The sequence below is a fragment of the Nesoenas mayeri genome, assembly GCF_963082525.1.
Source record: "Nesoenas mayeri genome assembly, chromosome: 3".
NCBI classification, from domain to species: Eukaryota; Metazoa; Chordata; class Aves; order Columbiformes; family Columbidae; genus Nesoenas; species Nesoenas mayeri.
This window is the reverse complement of record NC_137544.1, coordinates 99,437,744-99,455,219: the sequence shown is the minus strand read 5'-3', so window position 1 is coordinate 99,455,219 and position 17,476 is coordinate 99,437,744. Positions and strand designations below refer to the sequence as shown.

Below are 17,476 nucleotides of genomic sequence, written 5' to 3'. Positions count from 1 at the left end.
CAGAGAAACTTGCACTGGATTGCCCAGCACAAATTAGTATTTTTAAAGTATTGCTATTTATAAGATCAAGTTGCTCTGTCATTTTTTTTTTTTCCCTTTAATAAGTGGGCCTCACTGCTCAGCTATTCTAACTGGAAGATTTAAAAGCGGTCAGGAAATTTCAGGACTGCCTCGCAGAGAGCGAAGGAGATGAAAGCGAGTCCCACGGCCCAGGCTCTGTTCTCCTCGCCCCACCTCTGCCAGGAAGCGCTCCTGTTCCCCTGGCAAGCGGCGCGGCTGGCTGCCTTCTCCTGCTCCGCCAAGGGTCCAGAGAAAAAGCCTTTCCAAACTATTCCCTGGCTGGAGGAGGAAATGAAAGCAAGTCATTTTCAAGAAAAGCAGGTTGGATTGTCCAACCCTTTCACTCTGGGGAGGGGAAAAAAAAGAAAAAGGAATTATACAAGAAATAAGAGTGTAACGGAGAAGGAAAGGCAAAAGAAAACTACATTCTTCTGCATTGCACAGAGGTCAAGATTAACACTCAAAGCACAGGAGACACATATTTAAATGATTAAGATAAAGACAGTGGGTAATAGACGAATGTTAGAGACAGAGAGAAGTGAAAGTTTTTAACCACATTAAAATTGTACAGTCTTTCCTGCTTCATAACAGTAATTACAATTAAAATGATTTACACTCTGGTCCAGTGTCAATCAGGAACAGAAAAGCACTGAGATTGTAAACCTCTCTTAGGGAAAACTCTCCAGCCAGCAGAAGCCAGAGCCACTAGCTGCCTGGATGCAGATAATGCACACCTGCCTGCCCATGTGGAGATGCTCAGCTTTCAACTCAAATACCCCCAAATCATGGCTATCAAACCATGGCTATCAGAAAAATGATGTTGAATATTGAGTCACTCTCTTTTATAAAGTAACTTGTCAAAAATAGATTGTTCCCTGAAGATACTTCCCAGAGTTACCTCCAGTTCAGTGTTAAGAGGATGGACTCAATGAGAGTATCAACTCATAATTTATGTACAGCTATTCCTAATTCCAAGGTCCTTTAACTCAGTCCTAATTACTAGGATGAGTTATGATCCATCATGCCCTGTACACTATTTTTAACATAAGTGAAATTTCTTTATGGGTTAAGGGCTCAGACCTCTGGCTGGGGTAGGAAGAACACCTCCACTAACCACTTTGCAACATGGAGTCACCAGGTGAGTCAGTGACTTGGAGGTCTTCCATGTCTTGTGCTATTGAACATAGAAAAGAAACCCCAAAACATTATTTGCCTTTCAAAATAATGGTTTCTAGCAACAGAACTAACCTCACAGCTGGAGTGTCTGGCCCCTCGCTTCTCTGAGTGAAGAGCTGTCAACTGTATGAGCACTAGATAATCAAACACCACCTACTTCCTTCTCTGCACTTAGGAGCTGCAGCTGGCACAACTCCCACCAGCATGAGGGCAACCAGCTCCATCAGGTCACATCTTTATATCTGGATCCTGTTGACATACGGTAACTCTCTGAAGAGCTCGTTTCTAGAGACTCCTTATTTTAGGCCCCTGGCACTTCAATAATTAAGCAGCTTCAAGGAGGCAGATGTAGGTACCAGTTTACTTTAAACATGGAACTGAGGTGCTTTGGTTACCCACATGTGCCAGGAAAGGTTCACAGCTTAGGTAGAAGTGATCACCTCATGTTCTGCACAAAATCAAGAAGTCCTAAAGAACTGCACACATTCAGGTTTAGTATTATGAAGGAGACAGTCATATAAACATGAATACAATGATGAGCTGAATCAGTTGGACGGAAGCGTTTACAGAGAAAACTGGAAAAGATAATGGACATACGCTCAGCTTGCTGGACAGGTAGAAATGAGAAAGTTCCACAATCAACAAGTAAGACCACTCAAGTCGGAAAACTATCTGTTACAGAAACCAAATGCAACCATAAGAAGATAAAATTACAAAACGCAGCTATTACACACAAAGGTAAAAGTAATAGCTGTTGAGACCTACTACATATCAGAAAATAAGAACTGTAGATAACAGATGAGAAAAATCAAACAGACATACCAGCTTCATGGCCAAGAAACTTAAAGATGAGGTTTACTTAAGCACTAAGGAAGCTTAAGAATTATATTAACCCATTAGAAGTCAAAAACTGTTGAAATAATAATATAAAATGTGAAATATACTTCTGTAGATAAAAAAGCCAGGCAATTACAAGATTAAAAGATGGCTGGGCTTTTTTATTCCAGCAGCAACTCAGAAGGTCTTAAAACAATAACTACTGCCATCAGCCACTGTAAAACAAGCAAGACTAGATAACTTGTATAAAGACTTTTTAAGGAGCTGTCCAAGGAACTATCTAAATTATTAAAATTGCCCTTCAATAAATCCCAAACAGTGGAAAATATCTTAAGGATTTGAGGCAGCACGTATTTGCTAATATACAATGCCTAAACAGGGCAAGCCACGCTATCTCACTTCTACAGTCAGCCTTATATCGATCCCAGAAAAAAAATATGCAAAGTGCAGGAATGAGAATCAGCTCAGAGGAACTAAGGGAATCCAGAGGAACTCTTGAGCATCAGTCCAAGAAAAACAGACCCCACTGGTCCAGGATCTTAGTGAGTGAGACCAATAGTCCTGTTTGTAAGAGAACTGGTTTAGTATAATGTACTTTGGTAGCTGCAAGACATTTAAGCTGGTGCTACATAACAGTTTAATTAGGAAACAGGAACAACAGGACACCGACATGGCCAAGCAATAAAGCAATCAAAGTCTTTTGTTTTTATGAGACTCAAAATACAAAGGTAGACAGGAAACCATTATTGAAAGGCAAGTTTCTAACAAGATCCCATAATTCTCCTTTTACTGTATTCTACCACCTAATATTTTTATCCATCACCTGGAAGGAAACTAAATCATTATTAACCAACTGCAGATGAAATAATGATATGGATCTGACAAATAAGAAGATGCATCATGGATACAGTCACTTGAATCTTGAATAATCAAGACGTAAAAGTCAATAGAATCAATATGAAAATGCAACTCTAGGACAGAGAAACTAGACCATACTTATAGAGTATGGGACTCCATCCTGAGAGTCAGCACCTCTGGAAAGGACTTGGGAAGGGGAAGCCCAGGTGGATAATTACCCAAATATGAATTTTTACTTTTTGTAGAGCTCCTGGTAAAGTTACTGCCAGAATTAGCTGCATAAACTGTGTAATATTGAATTAGAGCAGTGCCTGCAACATGCATGTACTTGATAGAGGCACAGCCACTGTTGAAATATTGTGTCCAATACTGTTGTCCACGATGTCAACAGTATATGAATAAAGCAGGAGTTTCAGAGGGAAAGTGCGAGAATAACTGAAAAGGCTAGGAAGTAGAGCAGTGGCTCAATCATAGTCTGTGGATCTGAAACATGCTCAAAGTTGGGTAGAATGGCCCATTCTGAGCTCCTGGCTGCCCCACTGCCAGGTCTTCCAGCAGCCACAGCAGGCTGCGCTCAGCCAGACCAGATCCTGTTTGCAAAACTTCCTTCTCCTGGAGGTGCCCAAACAATGACCATGAATTTGATAATGGCTCTTCAAAATAGTAAGTGAAGGTTTAAACCAGATTCAAACGCTAGAACTTGAAGCTAAACAACTTAAACCACAAAGATGCTGGATTCTAGTGAATGTAATTAATTACCAGTATAATTTGCCAAGTGTGGTGTGAACGGTCTTTCAAAAAGGAACTACTCTAGCAAAACTTAGTGGCCTGAAAAATGGGGGTAGGGAGACCAAAAGACCATCATGGTGGCTTCCAGCTTTTTCAGTCTATAAGTGTCCATTCTACTGTAACTCAAAGCCTTCTACACCAACTTCAGTCTAGTCCTTTCTAAAGTACAGTAGTTGTTAGCTATGAGTGGGAACAAACCTGGAACGTTGTACCCTGAGAAGAACATCTGATCCCTGCTGAGATGAATATCTCCTTCAGCTGTAAGGCAACGTTCATGTTCAAACAGAAACCTGCTTGCAGGTCTGGCTGTCATTACATTAAGGCACGTCATACTCCATAACATTGTAATGTTGCCTTAGATTAAAAAAGAACCAAGACCTTTGGTTTCATACCTCATATCAAATGGCTTAAGATCACATCTCATCTCAACAAGACACAGGAAGTACCACATAGATAAAATATAAACCAAGCTTTTTTCTTTTCTTAAAAACCAAACCAAAACATAAACAAACAAAAAAACCAAACCAAACCAAAACAACCTGTGTTGGATGTTGAGTCCTCTCAGGCTTTGAAAAGTATACACTAGTAGCAGTAGTACCAACATGAACAACATGCAGGACCTTTCTAATCAGCAAAGCAGATTTACCTGACTCAGGCTTCCTTCGAAAAAAAAAGGCTGGGATTCTCAAAGGCTAGAAAGGAACCACCAGGAGTGAAATTTCTAACTCCTTTAGGTGCTTCTTAAAACCCTGGCTACAGTGATGGTTCTGCTTGCCTAAACAATCACTGCACAGACTCTATTTTCAACACCACAAGGAAGAATCTGGAGTAGCTTTACTGACTCAACTTAAATTGCTCCAACTTTTCATCCACATAGAAAATGTACCTCAAATGTTCACTTGTTATTTCATGAGCCACTTTGAGACTTATCAAGTCACAGAGGCTTTAGGTAAAACCACATGCACCTTCATGCTATGAGCGCAGCTCCTGTTCCCAAACGACTTGGCTTTCCAGCTTGTAAACTCAGCATGCATCATGCAGCAAATTGACTTGCAGAATTTGTTCTCCTGAATCCAGCTCTATTCAGAACTGACTTTTAAGACTTTATTGATAACTTAAAAACACCTTGTTGGCTTAGCCCTGACCCATCTTTACAGTCCACTGCACAGCAATTTGCCACATTCTTATTCACAGTCTGTAGATTATTCCTTGCTCTGGGCACTGAGGTCTGATTTTGCATGGGTTTATGTGGAGTGATGAGCTTCATGAAAAAAACTTGCTGGAGGGAGGATGATAGAGATATATTATGACATGTTTATTTGCCAAGGCCTTTGCAGTCAGATGGTCATTTATTTTAGACAGGGGGAGGTGTGGAATACCTAAGAAGTACAGGACATGAACTCATGCCTCCTTCTCTGCATGCTGCAATTCCTACCATATTGCTGCCATATGCTGTTCCCAGACGACATCTGCCATCAAATGCTTCTACCAATAAGCTACTGAGGTGTTTATTTTTAAAAGTTTTGTGTGGTTGGTTTTTTTTTCCAAAGCTTTATGCAGAAGAACACCTCCAGTGGCAACTCAATAAAAGGGAAAGCACCACATTACAGTAAAACATGCCAATGTATCTTGAAGATGTGGCCATTCCCTGAAACAAAGGAATGGCACTTAATACCTGATCCAAAGACTTTTGCAGTCAATGGAAAGACTTCCAGTGTTTTCAGCAGGCTTTGGACCAGGGCCCTTAATCTGGGGAACATACTCTCAAAAAAGCAGAAAAATTGAAAGGTTTGGCTGTATCACATGTATAGCTGGCCTTGTGGCAAGTGTGCATGAGGCAGATTCCTTTCCAGACTCTACCTCAACAAATATACTTCCAGCCAGAGAAAATTAAGTCTCCCAATAAAGTGGGTAAATAATAGGACTCTAACTTGGAAGGAGGTAAGTTCCTTCAGACACATGATATCGTTGTAACTCAGTCCCTGGCCACCTTTATAAAGATCTCTTTTTCTAGATCCTTTTGGGGCTCTTTTCCTGCGTGATGAGCAAGGGGAATGTGAAACTTCCAAGTACACGGCTCCTGGCATCGGGGAGAAATGCAAGCTGGGATGGGGGAATCCAGATCCAAAGAGGGAGAGAAAGCTCAGACACCCAACAATCTGTTTGAGTCCATCCTAACAAAGACAAAGCTGCTCGCTCAGCTTCCCTGCTTTCCAAACTGTATATCCTGGCAGGGAGCCTCTCAGTTCCTATCACACCACCAGATCAGAACAGCAGATTTATTTTCAAGAAAGCTGGAACTTGTTCCCCACTCACAAACCTAAAGATGTATGTATGTCTGCTACAACAGCCTGCCATCATACGCTAGGTAAAAAGGCAACAAGCTCAACAGATAATACATACAGACATCTTTCAGTGTACCTCAATGTTGAAAGGTGGCTACTTCACTTCCAAAGTGTACATCAGGAAAAAATTGAGTATAGAGCAGCGATTGGCACAAGATATATACAGCCTTCGTGCTGCCAGGGGGGCGCAGAGCCAACTACAACAGCCAAGAAAACTGGGCTGGATCTCTCAGAGATTGGGCGAGAATGAGAACACCAAGGACCTGCATGGATCCAACACATCTCCAGACAGCTTAAAATCTCCTAACATGTTGAAGAATACAATAAAACACTTATCCTTCCCTGAGGGCAAACATTCCCTACACCCTCTGTAGGCATTTGGATGAAAGAAATGAACTGTCAGCATAACATGTGTCAGTGGACCTGATCCCTGGTATCCATAAATTTTGCTTACTAGCTATCCATTAAGTGCTCAGTTTTGGTATTATTGAGTCAGCTGGAACGATTCCTGCATCAAACCCTCGAAGCATGAAGGCCAGGAATTGTGATGCAAAGGGAAGAGCTGCCCCTCCACCGTCACGTTCACAGGAAAGCACAGAAATCTCCCAGCTTTGCCTACCTGGGCCACCCCTTGGACCAAGCAGAGCTGGGACAAGGAGCAGCAGGCTGCCACAAGCCATGGTGAGTGCTGGAGCCCCACCACGCTGTGCCTGCCAGCCACTTCTGCCATTATACACTTCTGCCATTATTTCAACCCGCTGCTCCATCTGAAGAGGGTAAATTTGCTGCATGGTTTTTACATGTTACTTGGAAGATGGCAAGTTTTGCAGGTGTTCTTCCTAGTGTACGTCTTGGCAGTCCTAGAGAAGATCTTCACCATCATTTGCCCGAAACTCAAGAAAAATCAATTTTTACATCATATTGGACAACACCCACTCTAATAAGCAAGGACTATTCTCTGGGGTATTGCAGATCATCTGTAAACAAAACTGTGGGCTCAGGATTATTAAGTATTATTGTGCAGAAGCCTTCATCAAGTATGAGATTGCTAGGTACTCTGGGACCACTTCAAAAGAGTCAGTGCTGCTAACATCTGTGAATTTTTCAGCCTCCTGAGTACAAAGTCCACCCACAGGGTTGGGGTTTTTTATGGGTTGGGCTTTTTTTCCACCCCAAGGAACGAAAACCAACATGTTCTGATTTCTATCAGTCATCACTACGGTAAAGATAAGTCACCATCACTATTTCAGCTAAGCTAGCTGCTGAATTGCAAATGAATACGTAAACAAAAACAAGTAAGAGAAGGAACTTAGCAAGCTTAGCTCGCCTTTTAAAATTCAAGGCAGGGGTTTAAAAGAGACAAAGCCAGGGAAAACATTGGATACTAACATCAGCCAAACAGGGAAAAATAACGAAGTTGTAAGCCTGAAAAACTGAAATGGAAAGAATGACAGATTTACTGCTACATTTGATGCACATAACCACTGACAGACTCTCCCCAGGAAGTGTTGAAATTACCATCACTGAAATGAATCCAGAAGCTAAAAATGAAATTATCTTCCCCAGAACATTCCAATTTGGGCTTTTGCAACAACAGATTTTTAATGCTTTTAAATATATGTAAGTTCATGTGTGCATGCATGCACACATACACACACACACATGTATACTTAAGTACAGTATCCTCTTTCACGCAAGACCTCCCTCTTAGTTTGCATAAAGTCAGACTGAACGTACGGTCATTCTGCAAAGTCCTTTCTTCAAAGTTTGTTCAAATGCACAACTGTCAGATTAAGCAACCCTTTAAGGGTCTTACAGCAGCTCCAAGCTATGAATGAATGGTTATTTGTGAACTTGCCTGTCAAGACAGATGCGGTATTTGTCAGTACAGGGTGGGTTAGATAGGTGGGAAGGAGCCAAGCAAGCAAAGTGAAAGGTCAGTATCACAACATCTCTCTTTTTCTCCCCCTCAGTTCACCTAAAACAATGCCATAGCTTTTGCTGAAGTGTGGCACAGTAGTCGATTTTCATGCAACCTACCATGCTTATTTGAAAGGCAATATTCACACAAGAAAAGTAAAAGAAAAATGAGCGCAGTGGGAGAGAAGAACAGGAACATTTTGGTGCAAGAAAGTTAAAACAGAGGGACAAATCCAGGACTGACAGAAAACAACACATCTTTAGAAACTGGGTGATACTTGAATCAAGACCACCTTACAGAAGCTGAAACACAATGTAGTATTACAAGTGTCACAAGTTAATCCATGTTGGAAGGGACATCTAGTTCAACCTCCAGCTCAAAGCTGTGTTAGCTGTGAGGTCAGCTTATCATTTATGCTTTATACAGTTATTTATAATAGCCTGAAGTGAGCATCCCACTGTGCTAGGTTTTATGTAAGAAGAAAAAGAGGCTCCCACCCTAAGGGAGTTTCAGTGGGAAAAAGCTCAGCTCTGAAATTAAGATCTTGAATATGTCAACGAGCATCACATACAAAATTAAAAGGAACTCTCACTCACTGTCCAAATTAAAACCTGAAGAAGGGAGAGATGGTCTAAAGATCCTTTCCACACTCATCCCACCTGACCTCCTCCACAAGGAGCCAGGAGCTTTCCCATCAGCATGCATGAACTGCCATGAGGTTCCCATTGGAAAACCTGGCCGGTTTAGAGAATGCTACACTACCCAAAGAGGCAACTGCTCTACTCTGGACCAACTTGCAGAGCAGCAAAAGCATGTAAAAACCTGCTCACCAGACAGGTCTAATGAAGCCAGGTCTAGCACTTTATTTCTCCAGGGCCTACCCTGTGCCATTGAAGCTAAGAACACCACAGTACTAAACAGGCTCATGAGTCATTCATAAATTCAGAAACAACTGGTCACACTAAAAGGAGATAAAATGCAACCCTCTGCACTAAGGTTTTTTTTTTCCTTCTCCTCATTCTCTTGTCACAGACAAATGTTTGAGTTTTTCCTCTACACCTTGCAGCTGCATGTCTTGTACAGCTGTGTGCCCAACTGCCATCACTTGGCAGCAAGGACACTGAGGACAAGTGTGGGGATCTGTGTTAATATGAAACATAGCTGCTTCAGATAGACCGCTGGAGAAAGCCAACCAACAATGATGCAGGAGCTCAGCACCTACTAGTCCACATCACAGACTGAAAGGGAAACAAATGATGGCCCCTAATTGATGGCAGGATGCAAACTTTCCCTAAACAAATAACCAAACCAAACTTTTTAGTTTAAACAAATCAGCAGAAACAACTGTAACACAGTATTATATTAAATAATACCTGGGGAGCGTATCATCCCCAAGCTAGAAACTGCCTGCTTGAAAATGTGCAGCATGTGGTTTCACAACAGGAATGGAAATGTTTGTGTGTCTTCACTCATGACTTGTTTTGTCACCATACCCCAGGGTTCCTCGCTTTATCTGTAATACAGAAGCAGTCTACCAGAGACACTGCAAAGGCAAAAAAAAACCAGCTACCCAACAGGGCCAGACTTCTTTGGGATCACAGGAGTACTGAAGAGCCTCTTCTTTCCTTCTAAACAATCCTGTAAAGCGTTTCCTACTCGCTGGGCTCCGATGCCCAAATGGCAGATTTCATCCCAGCATGAGGGATTTCAACTGTCTGGCTTTGTTCATCTCTGTAAATGTGCCATAAACTGGGCCCCAATTCAGAAAGCTAATTAGGCATACACAGAGCCTTAATGTTAATGAGTCCATTCATGTGTGTGAAGCACCGTGCATGTCTCAGCACCGTGCTGAAGAATCTCACTTGATGGCAATACTCAGGAGTCCTCATTCATCCTTTTGCTTAGCTCTGATGCAGGAACAAACTCAAACTGGCAGCAAAACACTGGAACAGTAACTCCAAGCTAACAGAGCCATCCTGATGACCACTACTGTTCTCTTGTAGTGCACCAAGGATGAGTTAGGCTAAAACCAGCAGCTAATGAAGATGCTCTGTTGTCTTCACACAAACACCTACTTACACCCAGTCCTGGAACTGAGTGGAGCCATCAAGAGTGATATAAGCTCTGGGCAAAAGACAAGAGCACATTTCCAGACAGGTCTCCAGGACTGTTAAACATTCACACTGTGAACAGGTGGGGGGTCAGGGAGCAGCAGGGTCAGTGATGCACATCTAACCTTTTCGAAAGCACCTCATTAAAACAGATACCAGAGATTATAAACTCAATGAGGGTTATGGAAAGGACTTGGGAATGTAGCCCTTTGTTTCTGTCTTGCGGGTCTTCCAACATTGTAGCATTAAAGAAGCAGGTCAAGGGTCTTTTGATATTCTGTACACTTCATTCATCCTCTGGAAGAAATGCAGGCACCATGTACCACGCCAGCCTGGCTTGTGGACCTTCCCTGCTCTCAGCCTCGTGCTCTGCTTACAGCACATCGCTGGTGATTCAGAAGATGGGCAGGAAACACACGTAGTGCACCCCACATCTACTCCACGTGAGTGGGAGCAGAAGAGAGCTCTTTGATTTCAGTTGCCCTTGGTTATTGCACCAGAGCATGTTATTTTATTATCCTTCTTCGTATGTAGAAGACTACTGTCCAGAAGATTAGCCTGGCCCTTTTTAAAGATATTTGCAATATCCTGTTGGTTTGGGGTTTTTTTAATCACCACCTAGGAAGACTGCAGGAAGTGCCATTCATGAACAAGGAGCAAGGAACTGTTCCTCCCACATCTCTCCTCAGGGAAGCCTTCACATTGCTTCAGGTCCTCTCTGCAAACCAGAGAGTAAGCCTGGCAAACACCTCCTGCAAATAGGTGCTCCAGAGCATGACTATAGGGCCAGCGTAGCTACAAGGTTTTAAAGTAAGGTATTCCTCCTGAGACTGCTTCCGTGTCATTAACAACGTCGGAAATCCTGAAAGATTAAGTTCTGTGTTCTGCTAAATGCAAACACACGCGAGCCGCACAGCCGTAGCTGTTAACATCGCGGTAATGATGCAGTCAGTGCCGGCAGACACAGAGCATGGCTGCTCCTGTGTGAGTAATTCTGGTACCCTGAACGAGCCTACATATGTATAATTGCTGGTAAATCGAGTCCTTGTTGATAAAGTAGAAGCATATCATTGTGCCCAGCCAGTTTATAATGTTGTCTTTCATTAGGTGAACAGGCAGCGGAATGACAGTCTATGTAAAGCAATATTCATGCTAGAGAGCTCCTGAGAAGACTAATCCTACCTCCCAGTGCAGGCTGGAACTCATGGAGGCTCCTTCACACTAAAGTAGTTTAAAATCCATGCAAAACCAGGACCAAACCCAGAATAACCATGATTTCTTAGGCTCCTGAGTACTTACAGACCTATTTCCAAGTATGCAGAAAACTCGAAAATTTACCTGCACAAGACTTAAGCCAGCAAAACTGCCTGGCTCATTGACTGTAATAAAAATTGCCATGAATGAAGACCACAGAACTGGCCCCCAGGCCCTGCATATGCACGGTGCCATTTTTCCCCTAGTATCCCAGGTATGCATTAGTATTACAATTTGCAATCCATAATTGTGCTAGCATTAAACTTCTGTTTATTATCACTGCAATGGTGACTAGCACTCAGCCTCAAATAAATAATTAGGTTAATTATCAGGGCCCAGATAATCAATGAAGAACTGATAAATAATAAACTTTCAACATGATCCACTTTTCACAGAAATCAGTATTAAGCACCTGCTCAGGTAACTTTGCCAAGGCAAAGAATTTGCAAAAACTCTTTCTCAGGTTGTGCTCAACTTCCATATCCCACCTCCCTCTTTAAACCGCTCCATAAAACAACTTGCTTTCTGACTGCCAACTGGATTTAGGACTCATGCTGTTGCAAGCATAACATAGGGAGGCATGATTCACAGACAAAACCTTTCTGGTTTTTCCAAACCTCTTTGTAGTATGTTTTTCCGCCACCACTTTTCACATCTGTTGTTTTTTGGTCCAGCAGTCCCCAGCTCGCTGAATTTCCATGTATATTCTGAGTTGATGTATCTTTAACCTCAAGTGGACTGTCAAGCCAGATGCCAGATGCCCCCTTACTTCCTCAGTGCAAACCATCAGTAAACCTTAGCATAACTTTACTTTGAGCCTTAAACTAACAGCATGTGAAAAGATTAATATGAATAAATTCAAAACTAATCAGATCCCTTCTTTAAATGTTGACACAGTATTATTTATATCCCATAAATACCTTCTTGACTAAAATTCATCCCAGGAGATTGGCATCTTGCCAGTTCTATTCATATTTACTGTATTTATACAGTACAGTTGGCCAAGGATAATATTTAAGACAAAATATGCCTTAGGGTATATACAATATCTCTTATAGTTTTCCTTTTAAATCTCCTCGTTGCTAAAAATATTTAGTCTGAACTTTACAAAATGCCCCACAAAGACCTATCAGCGATCTGTAGTGATATATTGCTGACTATGAGTATAATTAGAGCATATTTGTAATACTTGGGTTCTAGTCAGTTACTGAACGCTAACAACTTGTGGTAAAAACTGAACCACTGATCTTTCCCATGCCTTCCTTCCAGCAGCTTTTGACCTCCAGTGCGCTCACACTGATCCCCTTCTCCCTCCTGCCTCTCTCCGACCCAGCAGAAACTGTAGAGTTAAAAAAATTCACTCCGAGACATCTAGGAGAAAGTCTCGCGGCCGCCAAAGCTGCTCTCTCAATTTCTTCTTTTAAAATATGGTGGAGCGATTTCTTGCTTTCTGTCTTTTTTGGAAAGGTTCGCTCCATCCAGCATAACTAGAGAGCAGTGGAAAAACAGTTAACCTACTTACTCTGATGTTAGCGACAGCCCTTGCACAGTAGTACTGGATCTGCCGCTAACCCGCCCTCCGATCCCAAACGTCTGATGCACTCTGTTGGTAGATACCTGCAATCTCCTTTGCTCTTCCAAAACCTCTGTTGATATACTTCAGTACAAATCCAGCCTCTGACAAGATTTTTAAAATAAATCCTCTTTTGTCAACACCATCCAAGTCACACCCCATAGATATTTTTATTTTCTGGAAAGTACACAGCTGCATTTTGGACTATCAGTTCTTTGCAGTTTACTCATGCAAGGGAAAACAACAGGAGAGCTCAGGATGGATGAATACAGCTCTCAGGGACTCTCTGTTACAGGGTCAATTCCACAAAAGCCAAGGCACTGCTAGCGGTCTTCCTAACCTTCACCTATAGGTGCTCACTCCTCTGCTCAGAGCATGACCTGACGGGTCTCAAAACAAAGTGCTGACTGCCACCAAAACCACCAGCAAAATACTACATTATACCAACGTGGAAAACGGGCATGATTTCTGTGTTCTCACTACTGCTATGAATTACACTGAAACTCTTTGCTCATATCCACTTGGCTCCAAATACACATTAAAAAAAAAAAAAAAAAAAAAGTATTTCTTCCCCAAGGGTAACAAGGGTGGAGTGTATTTATCATGGCTATTATGGATGGTGCCATAATTACAATAATAAAATGGCTCTGACTGCCAGGATGTCCTGTACCTGATGCTGTCATTTAAGAATAAAGGGAGAAAGGGAGGCAGCTGCACCAAGCGTGGGGTTCAGATGCCTTGGCTGGCATCCTAGGACTATCACATGCAAGACAGAGCAAGCCCCAAAGCTACAACTTGCTAAACTAAAAATAAATAAGGGGAAAATGCAATTAGAAACTCTAGGATACAGTTACCAAAATGGCTGCATTATCTATTTAAGCAAGAGGTATGTGCTTTTCAAAAACAGACAGCCAGTATATAGGGCATCAAGTGGCGGGGGAGGGAAGAGAGAGGAAAGCAAGCGAAATGAAAAGAGTACTGACTAGGTATTGGATATGCGAATGGTTAAGTTATTTTCTGCTTCTGGTATTTCACTTTCCTCGGTATGCTGATGATCTAGATTCTTTTAAGGGAGTGCAGTGCTTTTACTTTTTTTTTTTTTTCTATACACTTAAACTTCACTACCAAAACAAAAAGGCACGTAGTTATGATTATTAATCATTCTAAGTGGATTTGGTCAGCACGGAGCATTTGTACCCTTTTTTTTTGTGTGCAAAACGTGGCACGGATCACCAGAAGGTCGTTAAAAACAGCAAAAAGCAGACGGGCTGAGACAGGTTCCAAGAACCGAGGCTACCCAGAAGGGAAAACTTTTTCTATACCTGAAATGAAAGTACTCATGAACTGAAACAGGAGGCCAGGTAAAATGGGAAGCGGAGGGAGGACGTCTGTGCCTCTGCCCCCTCTGAGCAGCGACCTGAGTAGCGGGCTGCGGGACGATGTTCTAGAGGGGCGCAGACAGCACAGGAGACGGTGACTTTTTATTTTTTTCTTTTCCTAAAGACCGCCTTTTCAGTTATGGAGAGATGGAAACCTGCCCAATCCAGACACTCCAAGGGAAACAACAGCAGTGGAAAGATATTGGCTCTTTTTGGAGGCTGCACACGGGGCTGCGGGGGAGCTGAACCCAGTACTGGGGAGAGAGGGGGATCACAGGCAGGGGGAGCTTTGCTCAGGTATATGGTGGTGGAAGGAGAGGCATTTTTAGGGACTCCTGCGTGACTTCAAAGGGGATGGAAACCCCGTGAGTCTGGGGGGACAGCTGACCCCCCAACCCACCCACCCTGGCATACTCGTACCCCACCACCTAAACGAAACTTTAGAAGCCACCACCAAAGAGATGCTGCGGATAAGAGCAAACCAAGCAAAGGCGGCGGATTATGATGCATGGGGCTGGTATTTGAAGGTGCCGGCCACTGCCAAGCCGCGGGGTTGAAGTTACACACACATGCACAAACACAGAGGACTTACTTTCCGGGTAAAAAGGCTGCATGTCTATTTTGTAAACTTCTTTGGCATAATACTCCTCGTCGCTCCTCTCCCTCTCGCAAGTGGCAGCTCTGTGGTTGGCTTTCTCTTGCAGCAGGTCCCTGGTGCTGTTGTAGATGGAGATGACCTCCGGGGGCACCTCCTCGGGCTCGGGGTACTCGTCCGGGGGGCTGGTGAGCTTCAGTTTGCTCAAGATCTGCCCCCGGATCGCCTCGATCCTCTTGCGCATAAACTGATCCATGTCGAGGGTGCTGCAGGTAGACAGGCTGAGAGCCACGGTGGCCAGATCCAGGGTGAGAAACACGCTCAGGAGATAGCAGTGCATTTTAAGTGTTTAAATACAGCGCCCCCCCCAAAAAAGAGTGACTTTAACAGCGAACAACAACGACAAAAATTTAAAAATAAAAGGGGATGTGTGCAAACAAAGGGAAGATCTGCAGACAAAATGCAGTTAAAAACCGGACTGCAAGGACGGCTTGCAATCTAAAAACGCACGGGAGGCGTCAGTGAAAAAAATACCAATTATTGTTAAAAAAAAAAAAAAAGCAGCAAGTTGCTACAAACAGATAAAATTCGGGGGTGGAGTAAGCAGGACAGGAAAAAAAAACGTGAGGAAAAAACCCCCAAACAGATAAACAAACCTGCGAATCAAGTAAATGGAAGGGAGACTGTTCTCAACGCGCTGGCGGAGCCGGCTGGGAAACAAAAAAAATCAACGAAAAAAAAAAGGAAAAAGAGAAAAAAAAAAAAAGGAGGGGAAGCAAAAGCAGTGATGGGTATTAAAGGGCGCTGCCGCAGCCGGCGGGGCAGAGGCTGCCGGCGCGGCGCTCAGCCCCGCCGTGCGCCCGCGGCGCCCGGCGGCTCCCGGCAGGCAGAGGCAGAGGCAGCGGCACCGCCCCGCGCTCAGCCCCGCTCAGCCCCTGCGGCGGCGCCGGCAGAGGCGCGCACGTGTGCGCCCGGCTGCGCGGAGTCCCGGCCCCCGCGGCCGGGCGGAGCGGCAGGCGGCGGCGCCTTGCCCCCGCGGCGGCAGCGAGCGGCGGTGCTGCTGCTCCTCCGTCCGGCCGCGTCCCGCAGGCTGCTGCGTGCGCCCCGCGCCGCATGCACCGACCCACCCCCGCCCGGGCCGCTGCGCGCTGCAGAGCTTTTTCCAGCTCCCTCCTCTTCCTCCTCCTTCCCAAACGCCAACCCCACGCCGCAGTCAGCGAGGCAGCGCCGCCGCCGCCGCCCCGACAGCCTCCCGCGGATCGCAGGCGCGGAGAGGCCGCCCGGCGCTGGCGCGGAGCGCAGCGCCGCTCTCCCCCCCGGCCTCCCCCGCGGGCTGGGGCTGGGGCTGGCCCCGGCGGCGCGGCGCAGCGCGCAGCTCCCGGCGGATCTAGCGCTCCGCCTGGCGCCCCCCGCCCGCCTCCCCCGGTCCCGCGGCTCTCCCTGCGAGGAGGGGACGAGTGCCAGCAGATAACATCACGGCCGCGCAGGGAGAGGGAGATTTATAAGGTCTCCCCGCCCCACGTGCTCGCCTCGCCGCGGAGTGACGTGGAGGGGCTGCGGGGAGCGGAGGGCTCCGCCGGCCGCGCCGCCGCCCGCCTATTTATTCTGCGCCGCGCAACGGCGAGGGACTTGCGGCAGCCTGGCCGCCGCCTGCCGAGGTGCCTCACCCCGGGGACGGGGAGAGGAGGCAGCCCGGAGCCCAGAAGGAAAAGCAACTCGTACAAGGCTTTTTATTTCTTTCTTATTTTTTTTCTGTTGTTCTAAAAAGAGGAAGGTTTTAACATTGCTTGCACCTACTATTAAATAATTGGGACAAATACCGCCCTTGCTTTAGAGGAAGAATTAGGCACCTCTAGGAACCCGCTGGGATGCGTTTCTGCTAAAGGCTGCAGGGGCAGCGGGTGGGGATCTGCCCGCGGTACCGGCAGCAGGAGGCGGTCAGGCTCTGCGCTGCCCTTCGCTTGGCTCCGGGGTTTTACTTCCAAGTGGGTTTTGGGCAATTCTCACCGCTCCCCGCCGACAGGACACTTGGTGCGACCTGCCGAGGAGGGAGAGGATGAGCGCTGAGGAGGATTTGCGCCTTCTCCGGGATCTCCTCTCCTGTCAGAAGTGTGCAAATACATCCCCATCTGCACTTGACAGAAACTCTCAAGCCCCAAATTCTTAGGCTGCGCCTGTAATTCAGTTTTTCCACTGCCTCTTTTGGCCACAATAAACATCACAGGCTCCATCCATGCCTGCTCCAGTGCCTGTGTGTGGGGAATGTGTCATGCTTTGACCTCAGGAGGACAGCTGCCCTAGGGAAATGACTAGGCATCCCTCAAGTTTATGCCATAGACTTGTCTTTCACATTCTGTTTATCAACGCTGTACATCAACATTAACTTTAGACAGTGATCAAGTAGTCTTTTTCTGTACCCTCACCCATTTTAGCCCTGTATTCCCTTCTGAATTAAGTCATCACACATTTTACTTGCCAAGGGTTTCTAATCACACCCTCCTGGGTGGGACAAGGCTGCTTCTGAAGAACCTGCTTTGTTTCTAGAGATGAAGAAAGATGTGGATGAGGTACTCCAGGC

General features: G+C 45.0%; 1 protein-coding gene across 2 annotated transcripts in view; it reads right to left on the bottom strand.

The window, feature by feature from the left end:
• TGFB2 (transforming growth factor beta 2) overlaps positions 1 to 15,238 on the bottom strand; it is a gene marked incomplete at its 5' end in the record, with an annotated part of 62,167 nt that extends 46,929 nt beyond the window's left edge. Inside the window, one exon of one of the 2 annotated variants that reach the window (XM_080342265.1) lies at positions 14,758 to 15,238. In XM_080342265.1, coding sequence (XP_080198391.1) covers positions 14,758 to 15,238 — 481 coding nt within the window. The remainder of the gene's footprint in view (positions 1 to 14,757) is intronic. The other variant, XM_080342266.1, reaches the window with a different exon arrangement.
• Positions 15,239 to 17,476: the final 2,238 nt, after the last annotated feature.